This window comes from Gadus chalcogrammus, chromosome 19 (assembly GCF_026213295.1).
Source record: "Gadus chalcogrammus isolate NIFS_2021 chromosome 19, NIFS_Gcha_1.0, whole genome shotgun sequence".
Lineage (NCBI taxonomy): Eukaryota > Metazoa > Chordata > Actinopteri > Gadiformes > Gadidae > Gadus > Gadus chalcogrammus.
In genome coordinates this window covers 17,560,207-17,576,327 of record NC_079430.1, presented here as the reverse complement: position 1 = coordinate 17,576,327, position 16,121 = coordinate 17,560,207, and the positions used below count along the sequence as shown (strand labels likewise).

Genomic DNA, 16,121 nt, shown 5'->3' with positions numbered 1-16,121 from the left:
TCTACATAATGATCTCTGATGACAGGGACACTCAGTGCTCGAACGAAAGACATTTAATGTTCGTTTACCCACAATCGTATGTAGTATCCGTTTTGTAGTATCTCGCCCTTTTCGATCTCGACTTTCGTAACTTAGTTACTTACTTTCGACTAGTTTTCTCTACTGCCGGCGTTACCTCTTGGGAAATAAATTCATGGCAGGGACTATTATTATGTTGTCTGTTCATCCCTCACGGGGACTCGTGGACGAAAAGTTCCGAGTGGAGGTGGAGAATCTCCCCCCTGCATGCCCAGTGACTCTGCACTGTCTCCACCGCTCCGAGGACCAGGACCACTGGGAAGCCTTCGGGCATTACTGCAGCGACCACAGCGGGACGGTGAAAGGTAGGTTCCACTTTACTCTACTGAACGACCACAGCGGGACGGTGAAAGGTAGGTTCCACTTTATTCTACTGATAGACCACAGTGGGACGGTTAATGGTAGGGTCCGCTTTATTCTACTGAACGACCACAACGGGACAGTGAATCATCGTAGGTTCCATTCTGCTCAAGTCCCATGGTCTTTTGCCGCACCGTGACCGGAATAACGAGGTTATTTTCTCCATGCACAAATGGTGAATTAGAAACAGTCACATTGTAGCTGTCATTGTTCCTCTCCATGTTTGTTTTTGAGCCGATTATACATGTGTACTTAATATCCTAATATTTGTTTATAAAACTGGTATAACAGGATATTACTACGGAGCCCCCCAAGGGGGGCTCCGTAGTAATATCCTGTTATACCAGTTTTATAAACAAACACTTTCATCCATAATATTGTAGCTTTAGCTAATTGTTTAACCTTGAAAACACAACTGACGCCCACTTTTTGTGAAGTGTCTGAAGATGAAAGTTTCGGGGGAACTTACAGCGGAAGGGAATGTATGGGACTGCTGTGGAGTATGCGACCCGTTCCAGGCAGTAGAAGCGGGCTTAGGTAGGTCCACCATCAACACAATGAATGATGAAGAAATCCTAATGCATTGTTATTTATTGTAATAATATAATAAATATATATGTAATTAATATTGCCGTCTGCTTTGTCATTTTCACCGCTGTGATTTAGGTTGAGAAAGACGCACGTTGACGTCCCCATGACGCTGCTAATATCGGTGTACAGAGGTCACCTGACCGCGGGCTTCAGAGAGCTGCCTCCCGTGGCCTCGGTGGTAGCGGAGAGATGGTACATGGCGCCCGGCGTCAAACGCATCGCAGTCGAGGAGCGAGGAGTCGTTGGCACTTTCTTCATTCCTCCGGGTATAATTTGTGTGTGTGTGTGTGTGTGTGTGTGTATGCATAGATCAACTTTACGACACTGTATTCAATAAATACAGAAAGCTCTCTCTCTCTAAAAAAAAAATCAAAAAAGAAATCCAACCCAACCACCCCTCCTCCCTAAAGATCTCTCTCTCTTTTCTCTCTCTCTCTCTCTCTCTCTCTCTCTCTCTCTCTCTCTCTCTCTCTCTCTCTCTCTCTCTCTCTCTCTCTCTCTCTCTCTCTCTCTCTCTCTCTCTCTCTCTCTCTCTCTCTCTCTCTCTCTCTCTCTCTCTCTCTCTCTCTCTCAGGCCCCGGGCCCTTCCCCGGTGTGCTGGACATGTGGGGTGGGGGAGGCGGACTGGTGGAGTACCGTTCAGCCCTGCTCGCGTCCCACGGTTTCGCGTCCATGGCCCTCAAATACATCGACCCTGGGGACACTCCCACGGATATGGCGATGGGCTACTTTGAGGTGCTGCACGTGTCTCTACTTGTGTTGCCAGTATCAAGGGGCAAGAGTCCAAGGGATTGAACTCTGAACCTACTTGGACTGGAAGTGTTTAATACCTCCCCTCAGAAGTATTCGTATTACAGTGTTTTATATTGGGGAAGGAGAAAGGATAGTCCAGTGGTTCAGATGTTTGAGTCCCAGCTGAAAGCTTTTGATGCAAGTGTCTGTTAAATGACTTTATGGCTAATTCGGTAAATTTTATTTGTTCCTCATTCATGTTCCGTTTTATACTCAGACAGCGTTTCAGATCATCCAAGACCACCCGCAGGTTATCACCGACCGGGTGGGCATTCTTGGCCTTTCCTTTGGCACTTCAGTGGCCCTGACTGTAGCCGCTTACTCCCAGATCAGCAGAGTAAGCATTGAATGTATATATCTCACACATTTTCATGATGACACATCCTGCATTTCCTTTCCCACAGTGACTTTGTTTTAACCCTTTGTTTTATCCTTAGCCTCGTTGCTGTGTTTGTATCAGCGGCAGTCACGCCTACCCAATAACCACACCCAAGGATGTATTAGCAGAGGCAAGGGTTAGGTAGGTCACCTGACACGCAGCATTATTAAAGGGTCCCATTGTACCAGTCTACCCAGCCACTGGTGACATCACAAGTGGGAGTGTCCAATAAGAAGTTGATGAAGATGATGGATAAGATATGAAACCCCCGGTCACGTCCCTGGTGGACTGTACCAATGGGTAGGCCGGGGTGGGATCCATCCATAATGCACCTTGGTGCACACTCTCACTTTTGACGACAGATTTGAGCTCACACCTGTTTGAGGCTGGGAAACTAGGGGCCCTTTATTTTAAACTTTGCATGTACAACGGCTCCAAAGTCAAGTGTAATTGTAATGCTGAGATCGACCCCCTGTCCCCCTCCCTATAGGAACAATGAGAAAGTTGGGAAGGATGAAGAAAACAACGTGATATGGCGAAACCTAATTCTACCGATCCCCACGGACCCAGCCTTGAGAGTTGACGTAGGTGCTATAAAACACTGTGTATTTCCAACTAAACCACTTAGGGATACGACATTCATTGTGAGGGCTCTGGTGGACTCTTTCTGATAGGTGGGGAGAATTGAGTGTCCGCTGCTGCTTGTCAACGGGGACGACGATCAGAACTGGGCCACTACAGAGTCCGCAGAGGATGTGAGTACACACGCACTTAGGATAGATATAAATATTATACATGTACGTAAGAATCGGACTAACTGGTTTGCTATTATTTTAGAAAATATTGTTTAAGAAGCCATTTCTGCCCTTTCAGATAGCCAATATGATGTCTGTTGCTGGCAACAAACACCTTCTGACCACCCTGACGTACCCCAAAGCGGGTCATCTTATCGAGCCCCCCTTCACCCCACACATCAGGGCCAGCAACTTCATCGTTCAACATACCAGAGAGAAAGGTGAGCTTGTGTGGACATGCTCAACATAACCCGCTGTGCACATGAAGAACCTACAATTTTTATGGATAAAAGTATCTGCTGAATGACTAGTAATAAATAGTCATGTATTGAAATAAAATATATTATCAGCCACTTTAGAAAAGAGAAGTAGGGATATGTCGCTTTCAAGTAACCAATAATACCTTTGTCAATAACGATCATGTTGAAGTGAGTGGTGCGTTTATTTTGTGCGTGTGTGTGTGTGTGTTATAGTGATAATGCTGTGGGGAGGAGAGCCCAAAGGTCATGCAGTTGCTCAAGAAGATTCTTGGAAGAGGATCTTAAACTTCTTGAAGGAGCATCTGTGTATCCAACCCACCCTGGCTCCCAAGGCCAAACTATAAATGTGTCACACACACGAGTTTTGTTTTTTTGACATTAAAATATATACACGTATGAAGCACGAAATGGTCAAGATGTGAGCCCGAAACTAATAAAATTAATCCAACTATGGGCCATAGATATCGTACACAACTCATGAAATAAAACAGTAACATCCGGGTGGCGTGTAGACCAAACGTCCAGATTGGTCGATTTAAATGCGCGCTTGTTACATATTGGTTATCAGTCAAGCGTCTGCGTACTTTGATTGTTCCAGGTAAATGCAAAACAAATGGCGACAAAATATGTTAATATTTTCTTTTCGTAATATGATATAAATGTTATTGAAATCGTTCGATAAGATACAGTTTAAGATAAGATAAAGTTGAATGAAAATAGCAAGAAAAAAAAAAGTCTGTAAATAAATGTTTGTTAACAGATTGATCCAGCCCAGTAACAGTTTAAAGGGAAACTGTAAAAAATGACTCCCCTCTAGTGGTACAATTGTATATTGCATTCAAACTAATAGTGATCGCTTGTTAAAAAACTACGGTGGGCAGTAATTGCCAAGAAGCTGTGTCATGACATCCAATACTACCTCATCGAGTCATTCGAGTGATGATGAGGTTTGTTATTGCAAACAAATTTCAAACTGCATTGAATCATTAGTGTAAGCTAGTGATGTACGAGTAATTACTCCTCGAGCAAGATAGTGAATTATTTCAGTCATCATTCACGCTGGCTCAGAATGAAAACGCGTTTGCATTTCCTGTAACACGTAGCGCTTTTGTCCCTCTCGGCAGTTCATAGACCGGAAGAACATGGAAGCCTCCATGAAGCTTACCCGTCCTATGTAACTACATATTAATTATTCTTCGCTCAGGAGGATAAGTGTGATTTTTGGCAGAGATCATTTTACACCAATGAGGACTTATTTATAAATGAATACGTTGATTTGAGGTAATAAATTACTTAAAATATTACACAGTGTCCCTTTAAGGTGCAATGAGGTTGTAATTCCAGCCATAGAAAAGCAAATAAGCAAAGTTTTTTTATTGTTTACATGTTAGAAATGAAGACAATCAATCAAAACTTGAAAATTAAAGATAGAAAAAAAAAGGGCTATTTAAATTTTGATATTTTAATAAACAATCAAATTGGCATTGCTGGAAATATTATTCCAGCCATGACTACTAAAATACAACAGATTTTACAACAAAATTCTATGAACGAAATTCAACGTGGAAGGAAACAATCAAACCAATGTATAATTCCATACACAGTATTTTTATGCAAGTGAAAAAAAGAATAAAGGATAAACAGAAGAGAAAGAGAAGCCTATGTGTGTATATATATATATATATATAAAAGATAAAAACAATGCCAAACCAAAGAGCTGGACGACTCCCGGTTGCTGATCAATCAGTGATGACTGCAGGTGGAGTTCAGTGGGTTGGTTTCTGCTTTAGTTGCCTTCGAAAGGTCGCGCGCAAAATCGGAGTAGGTTCCGGCGATCGTGCTGAACGTGAAGTCGTTGTTATCTTGGCACTTGATGGCGCCGCCGCTGCCGACGTTCAGAGTGTTCTTATCGGGGAGGGGTGTGGTGTACCCCTTGTTCCGCTCCATCGTGTGAGACGCCTTTCCGTTGACCGACAGATTTTTGGCGGCGAGAGGCGGCCGGGACCCCGCGCTCTGGCAGATAGTGCTCCCAGAGCCGGAGCTCAGGGTGCTGTTGGGGGTGGCGGCGACGTTGAGCTTCCTCACCTTGCTCGGCGTGGGAACCGTCGGCAGGCGCCTCTTTGACGGGGTCTTCGTCGCCGCTCCGAACCTCACCTCCTCCTCGAACTGCTTGGTCTTCTTCATCAGCCGCTCCGTCTTCTCCTTCTCCTTCTCGTCGTGGAAGGCCGCCCACTGCTGCTTGATGTAGTCGACGAACTGCCCGCCGTCCACCAGGAACCGGCCGCCGCACTCCTGCTCCCAGAGGTCGATCTGGGCCTTCAGGCTCTTCTCCAGCTTGGGCAGGCTCTTCTGCAGGTCCGCCCTCTGCTTCTGCTCCTTGAGGAGGTTCCCGCCGCGGTTGTTCAGCCGGGCGGGGTCGTTGGCCTTGCGGTCGAGCTCCAGGAACAGCGTCCAGTTCTCCCGCCAGCGGGCCACGCCCTCGAACAGCGGCCGGTGCGTCTCGTAGCGCCTCTTCAGCGTGGACACCTCCGCCTCGTGGCGGAGCAGCAGCTCCTCCGTGAAGACGTCCTCCTCGTGGTAGTACACGCCGAACTCCTGCCGCTGCCCGGCGCTGTAGAAGCACTTGTCCCAGAGGACGGCCACCTCGGCGCGGATCGCCTCCACGAAGCTCCTGATGCTCCTCATCTTCAGGGCTTCCAGGCGCTCCAGCTCCGCCCGCAGCGCCTCCATGTTCTCCTTCTTGCAGTGGACCATGTGTGGGGACGTGGCCTCCCTCTCCTCCTGCGGAGTCTGGAGCCTTTCCCACAGCTCCTGGATTTTGAGGCGGTACGCAGCGCAACGGCGTCGGTTCTCCGCCTTGCAGTCTTCCAACTAGAGGGAGAGGGGGTGAAATGGAATACACGATTACATTTATGTCTCAAAACCACTGGTGCGTTACACACAAACACAACTATGTAAAGCAGAGGTCATCTACAACAAAGTAAGATGACACGGTCGAGCCGCTGGCGCACAACCGTACACGGGCGAGCAGAAGTTTGAGCCCTCCGATGTTGTCGTGGGACAGGCAGAAGGCGTCCTCGTCCTCGCACACGACGTCCCTCTCGAAGCTGGTCTCGGGCAGCCTCTCCAGGTCCTCCATGGAGGCCACGATCTGCTCCTTGAGGCTCACAAACTCCGCCTGCCGCCGCCGCTTCTCCGCGGCGAGGTCGCCGACGTGGGAGCGGAAGCCGTCCAGCTGCTCCACGGACGGCACGCGGTCGTGGTCGATGCTGAAGGGCGCGGCGCCCAGGACGTCGCAGAGGTCGCCGTCGCTTTCGACCAGCGCTCGCAGGTCGTCCATCCGCTCCTTCTTGTGCCTCAGCATGATCTCCAGCCGCGCGCGTCGGTCCTTCTCCAGCTGCAGCATGGTGAGGCCCGTCGCCTCAGGGACGCCGGGCATCCCGAGTTCCACGCACAGCTGGTCGAGCTCCTTGCGGCACGTCTCAAGGCTGTTCTCCACACGTTTCTTCATGCCTTCCTCCTCCTCAATCATAAGGTCCAGCATACTCTTGATGTGCTGGGTGAACACTTCGGTCCTTATGAGGCGCTGTTCCTCTGGGATTCCAACCTGTTCCCAGATGTCTTTCAGGTGGATCAGGGCATTGCTTAGTGAAGCCACAGATTCGGCTGCGTGGAGCTCACTGGAATACAAAAACAAACAATTTATTAATTTATTCAAATTCAGCCATCTTGGGTCAAATGAGAAAAAACAGCTATAATGTCTATCTCAAGCATATGGAAGAGATTCACTAAAAAGCTGATTGGTAAATATTTAAAATTTTGAAGAACGGGGTTCAACATTCATAGAAACCAGTGCCAGGTCTGTGATCTTTGGAGGACGACCCAGTGACATGTCTTTTGTTGGGGTTATCTGATGAAAAAAAAGCCTAGCTCACCCATTCATGCATTATTACAGAATTGATTATCTTTAGTATTATACTACACTCGCCATAGTCCGCCCGTCATGTTGAATCATTCCATACGAATTATTGAAATTCAAATGCACTAAAGCTCACTGACGTCGCGTCGTTTCCTGGAACAGTTTAACGTACGTATCCAACTTTTTATAAAAGAGCGTCGTTCAACACTGCACTAATGGAATAATTGTCGTCTTATCAGAGGAGGAGCAGGACCGTGTTCCAGTGAACTTTTAACTTTTGATTCTTTGCACTTATCCAGCGTCCCGATGAGTTCACCACCGCAGTCTAGTTTGCCAAGTCACGACCAAATAAGTTTGCCTAAACAATGCTAGTGTTTTATTTTGTACTAACCTCTTCCGCATTGTCTCGGTGTACTCCAATCAAAACACGATATAAATACGGCTTGACCCCTGTTTTCTACCAAAACGTTGACGTTTTGAATCGCCTGCGTCGGTCGTCTTGATTCAGTGCCCGACGCGTCCAGCAGATTTAAAAAATTAATCCAGGCTCCACCCGAGGCTCTCATTGGTTGATAAGAAAGGCGTCATTGAAACGCTGAACCAATGGGCGTGGCTTATTGAGTTTTACAGGGCATGGATGAAAGATCCGCCCGCCCGATGGTTACGCACAGGCGGGCGAGATAATCGTTATTATATGGCTTAAATTATGACTTCAAATGATTCACAAAGATAATACTATTTTTCTTCACATTCATTTTTTATAACAAAAGAAGAGAAAACTGGCCTTGTTTTTGCTGTCTGTAGACAATTACAATTAGGTTGTTTAGCAGACGCTTTTAACCAAAGCGAGTTACATCGGTTAACACACACAGTGACGCACCGACGACCGAGTCAATCATGCAAGGCGACAGTCAGCTCGACTTGCGCAGGGACGCATCAACACTCAGCTAGGAGGAGCTGGGGATTGAACTAGAAACCTTTCGGTTACAAGACCAATATTCTACCTCCTAAGCTAAGCTGACCGTAGAGTGCCTATATATGTCCCAATATTTTTCCTTTGTGATGCATTAAAATAATAACTACAGATGTGTGCTGCTGTTGCAAAAAAAGAAAATAATAAAGTACAAATCTAATCAAATTGTATAAATCACCTTACTTTTCTAACCCATGTTTAAAAGCCAACCAAATCCACTAAATGTACGAAACAAAAAGTAGGATTTTACGAGGATATATATAAATATTATACATGCACATAAGAATTTGACGATTATTTTAGAAGCTATTGTTTATGAAGCCATTTCTGACCTTTCAGATAGCCAACTGTCTGTTGCTAGCAAAAAACACCTCTTGACACCCTGACGTACCCCAAAGCCGGTCATCTTATCGAGCCCCCCTTCTATAAGGTGTGTGTGTGTGTGTGTGTGTGTGTGTGTGTGTGTGTGTGTGTGTGTGTGTGTGTGTGTGTGTGTGTGTGTGTGTGTGTGTGTGTGTGTGTGTGTGTGTGTGTGTGTGTGTGTGTGTGTGTGTGTGTGTGTGTGTGTGTGTGTGTGAATTGTCATCTGTACCTCGCAATGAACTGGACAACGACTTGTTTTACACATATCAGCCACAAGATAGCAGTACATTCAAACTCTTTTAAAATCATTCTCCTTTCTTGTAAATGCAGCAATGACTCATATTCTTTTTCCGTCAAAAACAACCATATCAGTCTTTCACAAGCCTTGACTTGACTCACGCAATGTTTTCTCAAATTGTAAGAGAAATGTGCCATTCTAAACCATTAGAATGGCACACCAACCCTTTTCGAGAGAGAGAGAGAGAGAGAGAGAGAGAGAGAGAGAGAGAGAGAGAGAGAGAGAGAGAATACTTCCCAAGGTATAAAAAAACACGAACTAACGAAAATAAATTACATTTGGCAATGTACGTTACATTAAAGTGCACATATATTAAAAAAACCCGACTCAATATTTAGAGTAATGACTTTGAAGTCTGCAGCTACATCGATATTCCTCTGATAAACAGGCATCATAAATCGATGCCCGAAAATCGACCTATTTTTGACTTCAGGCTGAAGAATCTCTCCACACAGCCCATTTGCTGTCTGTCTTGAGAGTCTTCAGCATTGCAGACACGAATCTCAGAGTCTCAACGCATTACTGCTGAACCAGAACCAGAGTCGCCGCAACTACTAACAACGACCACCAACAATGGCAACGTTTGTGAAACTCAACACCGGCGCTCATATGCCGACTGTGGGACTCGGGACATGGAAGGTACGTGGATTGGAAACTATGTAGGAGAGGGAATAACACTACTTTAGGGGCGGCTGCATTACTAGTTATTTAACTTTCTAACTTAACATCGAGGGGGATGTTAATGCATTTGTGTTGCATTGTTACCTTCTACAATGTACTTACAGCAGTCATGTGATGCGCCGCGGGTTATAATGGTAATGACGTATTTGTACAATGCTTTATTTGTATGTTGCGGTGCGCATTTATGTTTACGGTAAACAGATAAAGACACAATTATGAATACAAATTAGGTCAAAAAAAAATCATGGTTTGTTTTACTTTATTCCAGTGTTTGTCAATCGTAATGTTTTATTTTCTTGAAAGCTATGCACATTCATCAAAATGACCCTATGCTCCACCAATTCATATGTTATAGCCTATATGATAAATATTGTTGTAGTTTTACTGTTGATTTAATCATTCCTATGCTATTACACAATATTGTATTCTCTCATTCTTCCTTACATCAGAACCTTATTCTTCACAGGTTTGTTGCATGAAAAAGTATTCAGGCCAAATCTGGTTTAATGCTAACCTAGGAAGGATATTTTAGCTTTTAATGTAAGATCAGAAATAACTAATAATGTGGGATATGCATAGGAGCATTATTATAATTTACAGATAGATTCATCCCCAGAAGATTCAAAGTAGATAGATGTCCCTATTGAACAGGTCAAAGTTAGGGCATTTCAGCTCTCGGATCGAACCCAGGAGCACCTTCGACTCTGCGCCATTAACCCATGACTCCACCCTGTAGTCCCAACCAGGTAAGGTGACGGAGGCCGTGAAAGCAGCCATCACCGCCGGCTATCGACACATCGACGGGGCCTTCGTCTACCAAAACGAGAAAGAGGTTGGCGAGGGCATCAACGCTATGATCACGGAAGGTGTGGTCAAGAGAGAGGATCTTTTCGTGGTCAGCAAGGTGAGTTGTACTTATTTCTGTCATGTTTACTGACACATACACTACAGTAATTGCCCCCCTATTTTTCCACCAGGTGTTAGGGTTATTAGTCAACAAGACATTTCCAAATCAATCTACTTGTGACGACACGTTTTTTTAGAATGGCTCGTTCTCATCCTCACACCTTAAGTTTTAGTTGGTATTTCGATATACAATTGAATGAAAAACCTTTCTTCATTGAACACCTACTGGGTCCGAGGCCAGCGGTTTATACCTTTATACTGCCTGACTGATGATGCCTTATCCTTAACCCTTCGACAGCTGTGGTCTACTTTCCACGCCAAGAGCATGGTGAGAGGAGCGTGTGAGAAGACTCTGAGCGACCTGAAGCTGGACTATCTGGATCTGTACCTCGTCCACTGGCCCATGGGCTACAAGGTAGATTCATGACTGACTTGTTTTACCCCGGGTGAAAGGTGAGCGTTTTGTAATGAACTCAGAAGGCAACACTTGGGTTGGGTCGGTACCTCTTTCTTGAGCAGGAGTCGGGACAAAGCAACCATCTTCCCCTATCTAAAGGTCTTTCTTCTTCTCTACCCGATTGAATTGGTCAAACAATATTTTCTAATGTTGGGTTTACTGTGTTTTTTTTGTGTCTTGGCGAGGTGTAAAATAAATGGTTGATTCTCAATGAGACTTAAGTTACATACATAAGTAGAGCATGACAGCTCACCAAATCATCCGCTGGTTACTATTCTATGCCAGGGCTCTAATAAGTTTGTGTTCCCATTGTTCTTGTGTGCCCAAGCCATCCATGTTGTGTTAACCTTAGTGTTACGTGGTAGTGCTGGGTCTTGTGCTCTTTTTGTTGGTTTTGCACTAATGTCTTGCTTTTGCGTCCTGCGCTCAATCATATAAATCACCTCCTGGAGGCGGAGCATTGTGGTCGCAGGTTGCTGTTTGGCTCGCCCTGATTGTTGGCTGATTGTTAGATAAGCCGAACCGCTCAGGCAGTTAGTGTGAGGTTTTTCCTTTGCATTTTTCCCTTTCTGTTATGTGGTAACCACCCAGGGCTTTTCTGCCGACGGGGTTATTTTTTTGGGTTGCTGTTACTGGTTTCATTTGAACGAAACCTTACGATCATTGTCAACCATAAAACATTGTTTTATCCACAAAAAAAAACGTCATCTGTGTTTATGTTGGGTTGTCCGAAGGCTGCTGATTTTATGTTTGTTGGACACCGTAACACTTAGACAGAGCTGTCCTTCTACAACATCAGAGTGGTCTGGGGTACGTATGTTGACCTGTTGTTGTTCTGTTCCAGGCCGGGGCCGAGCTCTTCCCGTGTGACGCTGCAGGAGAACCAATCTGCAGCGGCACTGACTTCCTGGATACATGGGAGGTACGCTGACCACGGCTAGGCAGTGATGGACACACTCAACAAGGATTAGCTTGGTCCATTGCTATTCAATCCACTCATGACATGCGCACATTATTGATTTGGGCTTTTGTGTTGAACTTGAACTTACTTTGCAGTTCTATCTGGTTATTATTATTACATTAACATTTAGGGCACATTTAGCAAACACTTTTGTCCAAAGTACAATGTGTACGTTTATCAGAAGAAAGAGAAAAATATCACGGTCGGTACAGGCAGGATGTTCATAAAAACAAGTGCCAAGCACTTACAATAGGATTCCCTGTAAGCAACAAAGATTATTATTATTATTATTATCACTTTAAATAATAATCAAACCTTTTATCATTGGACTCATATTAGCTAATCTGCACCTTGCCCAGTTGTTTTTCAGTGTGTTTTCTTTAACCTGCTCATGCAGCACTTTGGAATAACGACTGATTTTGATATGGGAGTCTTTTTGGATAAAGCGTGTTAACTGACTGTGAAAACGCTCAGGCCATGGAGGAGCTGATGGACGCAGGGCTGGTGAAAGCCATCGGGATCTCCAACTTCAACAAGCAGCAGGTGGAGTCTGTGCTCAACAAGCCCGGGCTGAAATACAAGCCGGCCAACAACCAGGTACGCCCAGACCCTTTGGTACCGACATGATACGAGGGAAATTGAGCCCCATGGCTACTTGAGTGTGGCCTGAACGGAGAAGCAAGCACACAACCCGATTGGGGACATTTTGTGAGCGTTAGTTGGATTAAATGACACAGGCAAGAAGCCGAAATTCAGTTACCTTTCTCTTGTCGGTTTATTGAAAGTGACAATATTGGGCAGTTGGTGGCCTGAAGGCAAACAACTGTGTCTTCGACCGCCCCAAATGTTATCTGTAGGTCTGCTTGCCCCTGATACCTGCATGATGATTACAGTTACATAATATTTCCATTTTGTTGCACTTTTAAAAAAAGCCTTTGCCAAATGATCAGCCGCATAACATGAAGGGCTCATGGGTTTGACTGGATATCAACTGACATCCACCCAGGACATCTGGGCATCGTTTAAAGGTTGTATCAGCGATGCTAGGCCGAAACATAAACAATCGCATTAATCAGATCTTCCCGTACGATCCGCTAAATAGTATTCCAACCAATCACGACAAGGGGTGGGTGTTGTGGGGTTTTGCGCTGCGTTCATGATCGTTTTTACTGGATGAACGGAACACGGAAGTGACGGGCGAGCTGGCTCTGTTTGTTTTGGATCTTGCTTCAAATACCAATAGAAGTGACGTCATCACCCAACATCGCTGATACAACCTTTCAGACAAATTCTATCCATGTTCCATATCCTTTTCCTTTGTGCCTCAGGTGGAGTGCAGCCCGTATCTGAATCAAGCGAAGCTGATCGATTACTGTAACTCCCAAGGCATCGCAGTGACGGCCTACAGCCCCTTGGGCTCCCCCGATCGTCCAGGGTGAGTGGGCACAACACGTAGCCCGAAATTCAGGAACGTACAGGTTAGCTCGTGGAACACAGTCAAATACACACTGTGTCTGATTAGCACGTGGAACACAGTCAAATACACACTGTGTCCGATTAGTTAGCAAAACGAAGACAAATACACACCGTGTCTGATTAGTTAGAGAAACAAAGTCAAATACAGACCGTGTCTGATTAGTTAGAGAAACAAAGTCAAATACACTCAGCCCCTGGTGAGATGCCATAACACTCAAATACACACACAGCGCCTGTTAGCTAGCACAATACAGTGAAGCGTGCAGAAAACTGTGGAGATATAGTCACACATTCCTGTTTTTTTTTTTCTGACAACACAATCAACTTCTATTAAGCTATCAGTTATGTTAACTGTTCTCATACGTGGAATCATTTCAGGGCTCAGCCGGGTGACCCCTCCCTCTTGGAAGACCCCACCATCAAGTCCATCGGCGAGAAGCACAAGAAGACTACAGCCCAGGTACAACGCACTTCACTCCCCATGCCAGATACAAACTGGCTTCGGCAGATCAGTCTACAGTGGTTTGTGGATGAAAGTTTGTACCGAGAGGAATTTAATTGGCAAGTGGGCGAAAAACAGGAACATGGACCTCACTAGCTATGGAATTAAATGAGGGTAAAAAGTGATTTTTATCGTAACTGTATATTGTGTTCTATCACCATATTTGACCCGTGTGACAAAATATGAGTCTTCATGAGTTGGTGGAACATCAATTAACTCCTGAATGTAACGTTAGTAGGTGGATGGCGTGCTTTGAACTCAACACGTTAATATCCTTTATCTAGACATGGCTAGAGTATTCTTCCCTGTAATGGTTTCAAGAAATGGCGAGATCGGAGATATCTGCGTTATGTCAACGACGAACGTGACTTTTAATTCTAGTTTCTTGCCCTCTGGGGGGCTTGTGTCAGGGGGGCGGGGAGTCATAAATATATGGCCTGTTAAGCCCTTTGAGACTGTATCTGTGATTAAGTGCTATACAAATGAAATTGAATTGAATTATTTAGTTGAATGTGTTGAATGTTTTGAATAATGACCTCTTGACCTCTGCGGTTCTTTCCACGTTCTCCTCAAAGGTCCTGATCCGGTTCCAGGTCCAGAGAAACCTGGTGGTGATCCCAAAGTCTGTCACACCCTCCCGCATACAGGAGAACTTCCAGGTACCAGCCACGAATGCACTATTATAGGAATTATCATTCATCATTAGAATGAGCCTTATTATAGTGTGTTGTCATTTGTTTGACACACTGTGGGTATAAAATACGTATTATTGTATTCTGGCAGAGTTTACAGTCCACTTCATGTATGTTACATATGATTTTTACATCGAGTTGATCATAGTCAAATAATGTATTTCTCTGTTTTTCCACAGGTGTATGACTTTGAGCTCACTGAGGAGGAAATGAAGACCATATTAGGACTGCACAGGAACTGGAGATGCTGCCCTCTGGCCATGTGAGATGCCTATCCAAATTGAGAATGAGCTCTTACATCATGTGTTATACATTTATTCAATTGTTCACTCATGTGGCTCCGAAACCCACGGGGGAATCGACCTGGATGACGACGAAAGGGTGTAACCCAAAAATTGGGGATTCATAGAATTGGGGACGCATGGCACCAAGGCAGGGCATAAAGTGTCACATGGAAAACTTTTAAAGCTCCCATGACATGCCACACCTATCCGTCACACAGCTAGGTGGACATGCCCACTTGTGATGTCATAAGGGGCAGATTTTCAAAACGGCTTGTGAGGCTATACACACTCACACCTGGTGGCATGTCATGGGACCTTTTTAACGTTTAAATTTGAGGCTGCCAATGCATCTTTTCTCTTTCTGATTTACTTTCAGGAGCAAGAATCACAAGGACTACCCGTTCCACGCTGAGTATTAGGCGGGAGTGAGCACGCACAGCTACATGCACTCCAATGTCACCCTGCGCACACGCGTCTGCTTGAGTTTACTGACACATCTGGGTTTGTTACACTCCCCTCAATCATTAAACGTTGTTTTGAAAAGGTCCCCGAAAGAAAAATTAAACTGTGATGTGTACTTTTTGTCAGTATGTCATTTTTTATGAAGTCAAATTTTCCCCAATGATTTGTGAGCTGGATGCATTTGAGGGATATATCATTAAAGGACCTGTGTGAAAACAAGCATTTATTGTTAAAAAATCAAACATTTCAGTATGCTAGAACTTGGGGGTCATATATTGGGTACCATCCCCGGTAGCTGTAGGCGTGTCTAACGCTAACTTAACTATGCATCTGAATTCAGGTCACTTTGAAATGGAAGCGAATGTAACTCAAAATGAAGTTGCGCTGATTTCACATCTTCTAGAGCCATTTCATTGCAAACTAAGACGACTCATATTTTATTTCCATGTGTGCACCTTATTGCAACACAGGTTGGACAGGATGGGCTTATCAATGATCAGGCTTCTCTAACAGTTTACTCTTTTAAAGTTCTCATCCCCCTATTGGTTGTTATTCTCACACCACAGATGTGCAACAATTTGGTTGTATAATCGCAATCTAGTTAAGGAAAAGTGATCAGTTATATTACATCCGCCAAGATGTAAATACCTCATACCATTTGTCTCCTGTATATTCAGGATTCTTCATATTACTTAATACAATTTATCCTCTTTTGAACGTAACATTTTTGCTTTGGTTCTTTTTCTTTGATTTAGATCAAGTCTGCCCTGAAATATAATTCCTACAATTAAAACACGATTGGTTATCGGCACAATGCAATAGTCACTCCAAAGTGGTTTAAATACTTAAAAAGGTGTGGAAATAATGAAGCTATTGCCTTACGAAATCCAAAC

The 16,121-nt window shown here is 44.6% G+C and overlaps 3 protein-coding genes across 4 annotated transcripts; 2 read left to right on the top strand and 1 right to left on the bottom strand.

The window, feature by feature from the left end:
* Positions 1-10: 10 nt before the first annotated feature.
* On the top strand, positions 11-4,883 carry LOC130372122 (acyl-coenzyme A thioesterase 1-like). The gene is made up of 10 exons (XM_056577911.1): positions 11-383; positions 876-975; positions 1,105-1,295; positions 1,604-1,764; positions 2,039-2,158; positions 2,259-2,341; positions 2,691-2,784; positions 2,875-2,955; positions 3,074-3,215; positions 3,468-4,883. Exons 1-10 carry the CDS (start codon positions 194-196, stop codon positions 3,596-3,598), a joined length of 1,293 nt encoding a protein of 430 aa, XP_056433886.1. The 5' UTR covers positions 11-193; the 3' UTR covers positions 3,599-4,883.
* Positions 4,552-7,718, bottom strand: LOC130372120 (protein regulator of cytokinesis 1-like). Of its 2 annotated transcripts, none has more exons than XM_056577907.1 (3): positions 7,243-7,310; positions 6,274-6,934; positions 4,552-6,125 (listed from the first exon to the last, which is right to left on the bottom strand). In XM_056577907.1, the coding sequence occupies exons 1-3, from the start codon at positions 7,257-7,259 to the stop codon at positions 4,998-5,000; spliced, it is 1,806 nt and encodes a 601-aa protein (XP_056433882.1). In that variant the 5' UTR covers positions 7,260-7,310; the 3' UTR covers positions 4,552-4,997. The 2 variants fall into 2 exon arrangements, with proteins under 2 accessions (XP_056433882.1, XP_056433883.1); XM_056577908.1 differs by lacking the exon at positions 7,243-7,310 and adding an exon at positions 7,565-7,718 and having other exon boundaries at positions 4,554-6,125.
* Positions 7,719-9,198: 1,480 nt separating this feature from the next.
* Positions 9,199-16,095, top strand: LOC130372123 (aldo-keto reductase family 1 member B1-like). Its single transcript, XM_056577912.1, has 10 exons — positions 9,199-9,446; positions 10,225-10,392; positions 10,693-10,809; positions 11,696-11,773; positions 12,287-12,409; positions 13,141-13,247; positions 13,667-13,748; positions 14,366-14,449; positions 14,662-14,744; positions 15,143-16,095. Exons 1-10 carry the CDS (start codon positions 9,381-9,383, stop codon positions 15,183-15,185), a joined length of 951 nt encoding a protein of 316 aa, XP_056433887.1. The 5' UTR covers positions 9,199-9,380; the 3' UTR covers positions 15,186-16,095.
* Positions 16,096-16,121: the final 26 nt, after the last annotated feature.